General features: G+C 41.2%; 1 protein-coding gene across 1 annotated transcript in view; it reads right to left on the bottom strand.

Annotated features, from left to right (window-relative positions):
- Positions 1-4,669: 4,669 nt before the first annotated feature.
- The window catches only part of zgc:174164 (uncharacterized protein LOC570656 homolog), a 46,331-nt gene continuing 38,852 nt past the window's right edge, over positions 4,670-12,148 (bottom strand). The window contains exons 21-22 of the mRNA XM_042313259.1: positions 5,225-5,265; positions 4,670-5,115 (exon numbers count right to left, since the gene is read on the bottom strand). Of these exons, the coding sequence (XP_042169193.1) occupies positions 5,016-5,115; positions 5,225-5,265 (141 nt within the window). The 3' untranslated portion in view covers positions 4,670-5,015. The remainder of the gene's footprint in view (positions 5,116-5,224; positions 5,266-12,148) is intronic.

The raw sequence follows: 12,148 nt of genomic DNA, 5'->3' as shown, positions 1-12,148 counted from the left end.
TATTCAGCAGATGCTATTGGTCACACACACATATTTAGCAGATGTTATTGGTCACACACACATATTTAGTAGATGTTATTGGTCACACACACATATTTAGTAGATGTTATTGGTCACACACACATATTTAGCAGATGTTATTGGTCACACACACATATTTAGCAGATGTTATTGCGGGTGTAGCGAAATGCTTGTGTTTCTAACTCCAACAGTGCAGTAGTCTCTAACAATTCACAACAAAACACACATCTAAAAGTAAGATGTATGTAATTAAGAAATATATCAATATTAAGACGAGCAATGTAGGAGTGGCACTGACTAAAAATACAGTAGAATAGAATACAGTATATACATATGAGATGAATACATAGACTAAGATACAGTAATATAATACAGTATATACATATGATGAGTAAGACTAAGATACAGTAGAATATAATACAGTATATACATATGAGATGAGTAATACATAGACTAAGATACAGTAGAATATAATACAGTATATACATATGAGATGAGTAATACATAGACTAAGATACAGTAGAATATAATACAGTATATACATATGAGATATAATATAGACAAGATACAGTAGAGAATACAGTATATACATATGAGATCAGTAAAGCAGTATGTAATTATTATTAATTAATTAATTATTATTAAACTGAGTAGTGTTCCATTATTAAAGTGACCAGTGATTCCATGTCGATGTAAATGGGGCAGCAGCCTCTAAGGTGCGGGGTTGAGTAACCGGGTGGTAGCCGGCTAGTGATGGTATTTAACAGTCTGATGGCCTTCAGATAGAAGCTGTTTTTCAGTCTCTCGGTCCCTGCTTTGATACACCTGTACTGACCTCGCCTTCTGGATGTCAGCGAGGTGAACAGGCAGTGGCTCAGGTGGTTGTTGTCCTTGATGATCTTTTTGTCCTTCCTGTGACATCAGGTGGTGTAAGTGTCATGGAGGGCAGGCAGTGGCTCGGGTGGTTGATGTCCTTGATGATCTTTTTGTCCTTCCTGTGACATCAGGTGGTGTAAGTGTCATGGAGGGCAGGCAGTCGCTCGGGTGGTTGTTGTCCTTGATGATCTTTTTGTCCTTCCTGTGACATCGGGTGGTGTAGGTGTCATGGAGGGCAGGCAGTTGTTGTTGGCTATTACTCCATTTAAAAAAACAATCATTGCCGCATGTAAGAGGAGAAATGAAAACCGGGTGGTGTCGACTATATGCTCCAAAATGCCATGCGGTTCGATGAGAACACTGACATTTTCCAAGGCAGAGATGAGTGGCAGATACAGAGATGCGCGAGGACAGCAGTGGACGCATACATTCTGGCCTAATGACAATAGCCCAGCCAAATGGCATTACACTTCTTTAGGTGATTGTGTAACCAATGTCTCTTTCCATTCGCCACTGTTTGGAGGCTTGAAATGTGTTTGTGAGAGAACGAACGTCAGTGGGTCGTCTTGTACAGAATGTTTGACAATCAGATTAAAAAAACATCATGACTGGTTGTGTTTATGCCACAATAAAAAAAGGTCATACATTTTTTAAAGTTAAATGATAAATCTTTAAAATCGCCAGCCCACAGAGATCCTATTGAATTAATTGGATCTCTGGGTTCTATATGAAATGCTGACTCAGCCCATAACACAGGTTGGTGTGAACATATAGGATGTCCTGTACCTGGAAGAAATGAATTAAACTTTGACCCCTTGTTAGAATACCACATAACTATTCAGACACTTTACTACACCTTTGGCAGTAATTACAGCCTCAAGTTTTCTTGGGTATGACGTTACAAACTTGGCACATCTGTGTTTTGGGGAGTTTCTCCCATTCTTCTCTGCAGATCCTCTCAAGCTCTGTCAGGTTGGATAGGGAACGTCGCTGCACAGATATTTTCAGGTCTCTCCAGAGATGTTCGGTCGGGTTCAAGTCCGGGTTCTGGCTGGACCACTCAAGGACATTGAGAAACTTGTCCCCACGCCACTCATGCGTTGTTTTAGCTGTGTGCAGGATCGTTGTCCTGTTGGTAGACTAACATTCACCCCAGTCTGAGGTCCTGAGCGCTCTGGAGCAGGTTTTCATCAAGGATCTCTCTGTACTTTGCTCAGTTAATGTCTCTCGATCTTGACTTGTCACCCAGTCCCTGCCGCTGAAAAAAAAATCCCCACAGCATGCTGCTACCACCATGCTTCACTGTAGGGATGGTGCCTGGTTTCCACCAGATGTGAAGCTTGGCATTCAGGCCAACGAGTTTAATCTTGGTTTCATCAGACTAGATAATGTTGTTTCTCATGGTCTGAGAGTCTTTAGATGACTTTTAGCAAACTCCAAGTGGGCTGTCATGTGCCTTTTACTGAGGGGTGGCTTCCGTCTGGCCACTCTACCATAAAGGCCTGATTGGTGGAGTGCTGCAGAGATGGTTGTCCTTCTGGAAGGTTCTCCCATCTCCACAGAGGAACTCTCGAGCTCTGTCAGAGTGACCATCAGGTTCTTGGTCACCTCCCTGTCAAAGGCCCTTCTCCCCTGAATGCTCAGTTTGGCCAGGCGGCCAGATCTAGGAAGAGTCTTAGTGATTCCAAACATCTTCCATTTAAGAATTATGGAGTCCACAGTGTTCTTGGGGACCTTCAATGCTACAGAAATTGTTGGGTACCCTTCCCCAGATCTGTGCCTCGACACAATCCTGTCTCGGAGCTCTACTGACAATTCCTTCAACCTCATGTCTTGGTTTTTGCTCTGACATGCACTGTCTACTGTGGGACCTTATATAGACAGGTGTGTGCCTTCCCAAATATTTTCTAATCAATTGAATTTACCACAGGTGGACTCCAGTCAAGCTCTAGAAACATTTCAAAGATGATCAATGGAAACAGGATGCACCTGTGCTCAATATGAGTCTCATAGCAATGGGTCTGAATTTTTTTATCTTTTAGAAATGAGCAAAAACTTCTAAACCTGTTTTTGCTTTGTCATTATGGGATGTTGTGTGTAGATTGAGGATTTTTTAGTAATTATTTTAGAATAAGGCTGTAATGTAAAAGAAATGTGGAGAAAGTCAAGGGGTCTGAATACTTTCCAAATGCACTGTGTGTGTGTATATATACATATATATACATATATATATATGTATATATGTATATGTATATGTATATGTATATGTATATGTATATATATATGTATATATATATATATATATATATATATATATATATATATTATATATAAATGCATACATACATACATATATATATATATATATATATATATATATATATATATACATACATACATATATATATACATACATACATACACACACAGTGCATTTGGAAAGTATTCAGAGAAGTCACAAGGATTCACAAGGAAGTGTGTATATATATATATATATATATATACACACTTCCTTGTGAATCCTTTCCTCTGAATACTTTCCAAATGCACTGTGTGTGTATATATATATGTATATATATATATATATATATATATATACATATATATATACACACACAGTGCATTTGGAAAGTATTCAGAGGAAGTCACAAGGATTCACAAGGAAGTGTATATATATATATATATATTTCCTTGTTTACTTTCCAAATGCACTGTGTGTGTATATATATATGTATATATATATATATGTATATATATATATATGTATATATATATATATGTATATATATATATATGTATATATATATATATATGTATATATATATATATATATATATATATATTATATATAACATTTCACTTCCTCTGAATACTTTCCAAATGCACTGTGTGTGTATAAATATGTATATATATATATATGTATATATATATATATATATATATATATGTATGTATGTATATATATATATATATATATATATATATATATATATATATATATATATATATATATATATACATATATATACACATATATACATATATATATACACATATATACATATATATACATATATATACATACACACACAGTGCATTTGGAAAGTATTCAGAGGAAGTCACAAGGATTCACAAGGAAGTGTGTATATATATATATATATATATTTACACACTTCCTTGTTTTGCAAGGAGGAATGGGAAAAAATTTCAGTCTCTCGATGTGCAAAACTGATAGAGACATACCCCAAGCGACTTACAGCTGTAATCGCAGCAAAAGGTGGCGCTACAAGTATTAACTTAAGGGGCTGAATAATTTTGCACGCCCAATTTTTCAGTTTTTGATTTGTTAAAAAGTTTGAAATATCCAATAAATGTCGTTCCACTTCATGATTGTGTCCCACTTGTTGTTGATTCTTCACAAAAAAAATAGAGTTTTATATCTTTATGTTTGAAGCCTGAAATGTGGCAAAAGGTCGTAAAGTTCAAGGGGGCCGAATACTTTTGCGAGGCACTGTATATATACACAGCCATGTTATTTTCTACTGATTTCCACTGTTAGTCAACACCTGCTGTCTACAAAGTAAGTCAGAAATAATTTGATTTGACTTTTCAAACTCCGGCATGGTCTGTCTCACAAGCGTTACTAGAAATCTTGCGATGTTGCGCCTCTGGGTTTAGAAACTCTGGTAATATTCTACTGTACTGGTAATATTCTACTGTACCTCGGAATGAAAGATTGGCCTAATAAAACAATGGATAATAAGGCAGGAAATATTATATTCAATATTTATTATGAGTAACATTTAAATATTTTTTAAAAATCTTGTAAACCGCTCATAAAATAAATGGAGCCTTTCTGGAACTGAACAATATCAACAATATGTATATTACAAAATATGTTACCTTCATTTCCATAGTAATAATGTAAAAAGCAATATCTTTAAAAAGTCCCTGTCACCAAATCATGTTCCTGCAATAAAATGTTTTTTAAATTATTATTATTTTTTAGATATCCACAAACGAACATACAAATGTGAGTAAAATACAAAATATTAAATTTACAATAACGAATAAAGGAAGAGCCCCCCATTATGTTCGAAGGGGTGTTCCTGTCAGGGTTAATGCTTAGGAGGGATGGGTTTGGGAACACCTGGGCCTTGCTGGGGGAGAGGTGGCTGGGAGGCAGGAGGTTGGTTCCAATTGTTGTTTTCTCCATACCTAAGTGGCATATTAAAACTAAAATCAACATTAAAAAATAAAAAATACAACTAAGGTGTATGTAATATGGACACTCTTCCCCCAATTTGCTACGATAAAGCATTAATACCTGGGTCCTGATGTAGAGGATGGTGGATATGTAGGCATTGGCTGGAAACAGATGAAGAGAGCAGAATTACTACCACACGTAAACTGGTTAATTAGTCATGTACTGGAAAAGGTCCTAGGTCTGTTTGTGTTGTATAGCCCACTCCCATGACCAGGCTAGATCTGTTTGTGTTGTATAGCCCACTCCCATGACCAGGCTAGATCTGTTTGTGTTGTACAGCCCACTCCCATGACCAGGCTAGGTCTGTTTGTGTTGTATAGCCCACTCCCATGACCAGGCTAGGTCTGTTTGTGTTGTATAGCCCACTCCCATGACCAGGCTAGATCTGTTTGTGTTGTATAGCCCACTCCCATGACCAGGCTAGGTCTGTTTGTGTTGTATAGCCCACTCCCATGACCAGGCTAGATCTGTTTGTGTTGTATAGCCCACTCCCATGACCAGGCTAGATCTGTTTGTGTTGTATAGCCCACTCCCATGACCAGGCTAGGTCTGTTTGTGTTGTATAGCCCACTCCCATGACCAGGCTAGATCTGTTTGTGTTGTATAGCCCACTCCCATGACCAGGCTAGATCTGTTTGTGTTGTATAGCCCACTCCCATGACCAGGCTAGATCTGTTTGTGTTGTATAGCCCACTCCCATGACCAGGCTAGATCTGTTTGTGTTGTATAGCCCACTCCCATGACCAGGCTAGATCTGTTTGTGTTGTATAGCCCACTCCCATGACCAGGCTAGATCTGTTTGTGTTGTATAGCCCACTCCCATGACCAGGCTAGATCTGTTTGTGTTGTATAGCCCACTCCCATGACCAGGCTAGGTCTGTTTGTGTTGTATAGCCCACTCCCATGACCAGGCTAGATCTGTTTGTGTTGTATAGCCCACTCCCATGACCAGGCTAGATCTGTTTGTGTTGTACAGCCCACTCCCATGACCAGGCTAGATCTGTTTGTGTTGTATAGCCCACTCCCATGACCAGGCTAGATCTGTTTGTGTTGTATAGCCCACTCCCATGACCAGGCTAGAGGTCCAACCAGACATGTGAGGTTTTAGGTTTAATCCCTTCAAAAATATGATTTCCCTGCTCAGCTCTGGATCCTGTCCCTTTAAGACATAGTAGGGTCTGAAGACATAGTAGGGTCTGAAATGATTTACCCCCTCAATAAAGACATAGTAGGGTCTGAAATGATTTACCCCCAATAAAGACATAGTAGGGTCTGAAATGATTTACCCCCTTCAATAAAGACATAGTAGGGTCTGAAATGATTTACCCCTCAATAAAGACATAGTAGGGTCTGAAATGATTTACCCCCAATCAATAAAGACATAGTAGGGTCTGAAATGATTTACCCCCTCAATAAAGACATAGTAGGGTCTGAAATGATTTACCCCCTCAATAAAGACATAGTAGGGTCTGAAATGATTTACCCCCTCAATAAAGACATAGTAGGGTCTGAAATGATTTACCCCCTCAATAAAGACATAGTAGGGTCTGAAATGATTTACCCCCTCAATAAAGACATAGTAGGGTCTGAAATGATTTACCCCCTCAATAAAGACATAGTAGGGTCTGAAATGATTTACCCCCCCCCTCAATAAAGACATAGTAGGGTCTGAAATGATTTACCCCCTCAATAAAGACATAGTAGGGTCTGAAATGATTTACCCCCTCAATAAAGACATAGTAGGGTCTGAAATGATTTACCCCTCAATAAAGACATAGTAGGGTCTGAAATGATTTACCCTCAATAAAGACATAGTAGGGTCTGAAATGATTTACCCCCTCAATAAAAAGACATAGTAGGGTCTGAAATGATTTACCCCCTCAATAAAGACATAGTAGGGTCTGAAATGATTTACCCCCTCAATAAAGACATAGTAGGGTCTGAAATGATTTACCCCCTCAATAAAGACATAGTAGGGTCTGAAATGATTTACCCCCTCAATAAAGACATAGTAGGGTCTGAAATGATTTACCCCCTCAATAAAGACATAGTAGGGTCTGAAATGATTTACCCCCTCAATAAAGACATAGTAGGGTCTGAAATGATTTACCCCCTCAATAAAGACATAGTAGGGTCTGAAATGATTTACCCCCTCAATAAAGACATAGTAGGGTCTGAAATGATTTACCCCTCAATAAAGACATAGTAGGGTCTGAAATGATTTACCCCCTCAATAAAGACATAGTAGGGTCTGAAATGATTTACCCCCTCAATAAAGACATAGTAGGGTCTGAAATGATTTACCCCCTCAATAAAGACAATAAAGACATAGTAGGGTCTGAAATGATTTACCCCCTCAATAAAGACATAGTAGGGTCTGAAATGATTTACCCCCTCAATAAAGACATAGTAGGGTCTGAAATGATTTACCCCCTCAATAAAGACATAGTAGGGTCTGAAATGATTTACCCCTCAATAAAGACATAGTAGGGTCTGAAATGATTTACCCCTCAATAAAGACATAGTAGGGTCTGAAATGATTTACCCCCTCAATAAAGACATAGTAGGGTCTGAAATGATTTACCCCCTCAATAAAGACATAGTAGGGTCTGAAATGATTTACCCCCTCAATAAAGACATAGTAGGGTCTGAAATGATTTACCCCCTCAATAAAGACATAGTAGGGTCTGAAATGATTTACCCCCTCAATAAAGACATAGTAGGGTCTGAAATGATTTACCCCCTCAATAAAGACATAGTAGGGTCTGAAATGATTTACCCCCTCAATAAAGACATAGTAGGGTCTGAAATGATTTACCCCTCAATAAAGACATAGTAGGGTCTGAAATGATTTACCCCCTCAATAAAGACATAGTAGGGTCTGAAATGATTTACCCCCTCAATAAAGACATAGTAGGGTCTGAAATGATTTACCCCCTCAATAAAGACATAGTAGGGTCTGAAATGATTTACCCCCTCAATAAAGACATAGTAGGGTCTGAAATGATTTACCCCTCAATAAAGACATAGTAGGGTCTGAAATGATTTACCCCCTCAATAAAGACATAGTAGGGTCTGAAATGATTTACCCCCTCAATAAAGATAAGGGTCTGACATGAGTAAAGACATAGGGGTCTGAAATGATTTACCCCCCCTCAATAAAGACATAGTAGGGTCTGAAATGATTTACCCCCTCAATAAAGACATAGTAGGGTCTGAAATGATTTACCCCCTCAATAAAGACATAGTAGGGTCTGAAATGATTTACCCCCTCAATAAAGACATAGTAGGGTCTGAAATGATTTACCCCCTCAATAAAGACATAGTAGGGTCTGAAATGATTTACCCCCTCAATAAAGACATAGTAGGGTCTGAAATGATTTACCCCCTCAATAAAGACATAGTAGGGTCTGAAATGATTTACCCCCTCAATAAAGACATAGTAGGGTCTGAAATGATTTACCCCCTTAATAAAGACATAGTAGGGTCTGAAATGATTTACCCCCTTAATAAAGACATAGTAGGGTCTGAAATGATTTACCCCCTTAAAAAGACATAGTAGGGTCTGAAATGATTTACCCCCTTAATAAAAATGAGCAAAAAAAAAATCTATAAAATAAATAATTAAAATATTGAGCTGTTGTACGTAAAAAAAAAAAACATCTCTAAAGGTAAAAATGGACACCCCTGTTTCCAATACCTCACTTTGCGAGGATAACAGCATTTTTCTGGAATGTTTTATGAGTTGGAGAACACATATTTGTCACATGCGCCGAATACAACAGGTGTAGTAGACCTCACAGTGAAATGCTGAATACAACAGGTGTAGTAGACCTCACAGTGAAATGCTGAATACAACAGGTGTAGTAGACCTCACAGTGAAATGCTGAATACAACAAGTGTATAGTAGACCTTACAGTGAAATGCTGAATACAACAGGTGTAGTAGACCTCACAGTGAAATGCTGAATACAACAGGTGTAGTAGACCTTACAGTGAAATGCTGAATACAACAGGTGTAGACCTCACAGTGAAATGCTGAATACAACAGGTGTAGTAGACCTCACAGTGAAATGCCGAATACAACAGGTGTAGTAGACCTTACAGTGAAATGCTGACTGACCAGCCCTTAACCAACAGGTGTAGTAGACCTCACAGTGAAATGCTGAATACAACAGGTGTAGTAGACCTCACAGTGAAATGCTGACTGACCAGCCCTTAACCAACAGGTGTAGTAGACCTTACAGTGAAATGCTGAATACAACAGGTGTAGTAGACCTCACAGTGAAATGCTGAATACAACAGGTGTAGTAGACCTTACAGTGAAATGCTGAATACAACAGGTGTCGTAGACCTCACAGTGAAATGCTGAATACAACAGGTTTAGTAGACCTCACAGTGAAATGCTGAATACAACAGGTGTCGTAGACCTTACAGTGAAATACTGAATACAACAGGTGTAGTAGACCTCACAGTGAAATACTGAATACAACAGGTGTAGTAGACCTCACATTGAAATGCTGACTGACCAGCCCTTAACCAACAGGTGTAGTAGACCTCACATTGAAATGCTGACTGACCAGCCCTTAACCAACAGGTGTAGTAGACCTTACAGTGAAATACTGAATACAACAGGTGTAGTAGACCTCACAGTGAAATGCTGACTGACCAGCCCTTAACCAACAATGCATTAGGAGGGATCTTAAACCAGGCCTCCATACAGATCCTTCATATCCTCTGTCTGCTCTTGTATACTGCCCTCCTCAATTCAAACCGCAGGTTTTCAATGGATTTCAAGTCCAGAGACTGAGATGGCGATTGCAAAATGTTGATTATGTAGCAAAATAGCAATTTCTTAGTGGATTTTGATGTGTGCTTGGGGTTATTGTATTGCTGGAAGAGCCACATGTGGTCAAGTTTCAGCCTCCTCACAGAGTCAACCAGGTTGTTTGCTAAAATGTCCTGGATTTGGGTAAGGTCCATGATGCCGTTGACCTTAACAAGGCCTCCAGGACCAGCAGAAGTAGAACAGCCCCACAACATTAAAGATCCACCACCATATTATACAGTAGGTAGGGGTTCTTTTCTGCTTATGTATCCTCAGACACACTGAACCCACCACTGGGTGGACGTGGCCTGTATCCTCAGACACACTGAACCCACCACTGGGTGGACCTGGCCTGTATTCTCAGACACACTGAACCCACCACTGGGTGGACCTGGCCTGTATCCTCAGACACACCACTGGGTGGACCTGGCCTGTATTCTCAGACACACTGAACCCACCACTGGGTGGTCCTGGCCTGTATTCTCAGACACACCACTGGGTGGACGTGGCCTGTATCCTCAGACACACTGAACCCCACCACTGGGTGGACGTGGCCTGTATCCTCAGACACACTGAACCCACCACTGGGTGGACGTGGCCTGTATCCTCAGACACACTGAACCCACCACTGGGTGGACGTGGCCTGTATCCTCAGACACACCACTGGGTGGACCTGGCCTGTATCCTCAGACACACTGAACCCACCACTGGGTGGACGTGGCCTGTATTCTCAGACACACCACTGGGTGGACGTGGCCTGTATTCTCAGACACACCACTGGGTGGACGTGGCCTGTATTCTCAGACACACCGAACCCACCCCTGGGTGGACGTGGCCTGTATTCTCAGACACACTGAACCCCACCACTGGGTGGACGTGGCCTGTATCCTCAGACACACTGAACCCACCACTGGGTGGACGTGGCCTGTATCCTCAGACACACCACTGGGTGGACGTGGCCTGTATCCTCAGACACACTGAACCCACCACTGGGTGGACGTGGCCTGTATCCTCAGACACACCACTGGGTGGACGTGGCCTGTATCCTCAGACACACTGAACCCACCACTGGGTGGACGTGGCCTGTATCCTCAGACACACTGAACCCACCACTGGGTGGACCTGGCCTGTATTCTCAGACACACCACTGGGTGGACGTGGCCTGTATTCTCAGACACACCACTGGGTGGACGTGGCCTGTATTCTCAGACACACCACTGGGTGGACGTGGCCTGTATTCTCAGACACACCACTGGGTGGACGTGGCCTGTATCCTCAGACACACCACTGGGTGGACGTGGCCTGTATCCTCAGACACACCACTGGGTGGACGTGGCCTGTATCCTCAGACACACTGAACCCACCCCTGGGTGGACGTGGCCTGTATTCTCAGACACACCACTGGGTGGACGTGGCCTGTATTCTCAGACACACCGAACCCACCCCTGGGTGGACGTGGCCTGTATTCTCAGACACACCGAACCCACCCCTGGGTGGACCTGGCCTGTATTCTCAGACACACTGAACCCCACCACTGGGTGGATGTGGCCTGTATCCTCAGACACACCACTGGGTGGACGTGGCCTGTATCCTCAGACCCACCACTGGGTGGACGTGGCCTGTATCCTCAGACACACCACTGGGTGGACGTGGCCTGTATCCTCAGACACACCACTGGGGGACGTGGCCTGTATCCTCAGACACACCACTGGGTGGACGTGGCCTGTATCCTCAGACACACCACTGGGTGGACGTGGCCTGTATCCTCAGACACACTAAACCCACCACTGGGTGGACGTGGCCTGTATTCTCAGACACACTGAACCCCACCACTGGGTGGACGTGGCCTGTATTCTCAGACACACCACTGGGTGGACGTGGCCTGTATTCTCATCTGACCAAAGCACCGGTTCCAATGCAACATTCATAATCTACGTTTATCGATGGCCATCTCAGTCTCCGGACTTGAAATCCATTGAAATCCTGTGGTTTGAATTGAGGAGGGCAGTACACAAGCACAGACAAAGGATATGAAGGATCTGTATCGGTTCTGTATGGAGGAATGGTCTAAGACGTACCTTTGAGAATGATGTATTAAATAATATCATTTCAATTTTTTTAATAGATGAGTATTTGAATAATTTTTGCTCATTTTTT

This window comes from Oncorhynchus tshawytscha, unplaced genomic scaffold (genome assembly GCF_018296145.1).
Source record: "Oncorhynchus tshawytscha isolate Ot180627B unplaced genomic scaffold, Otsh_v2.0 Un_contig_3641_pilon_pilon, whole genome shotgun sequence".
Classification (NCBI taxonomy): Eukaryota; Metazoa; Chordata; class Actinopteri; order Salmoniformes; family Salmonidae; genus Oncorhynchus; species Oncorhynchus tshawytscha.
The sequence above is the reverse complement of the archived record's forward strand: the minus strand, read 5'-3'. Positions and strand labels throughout refer to the sequence as shown.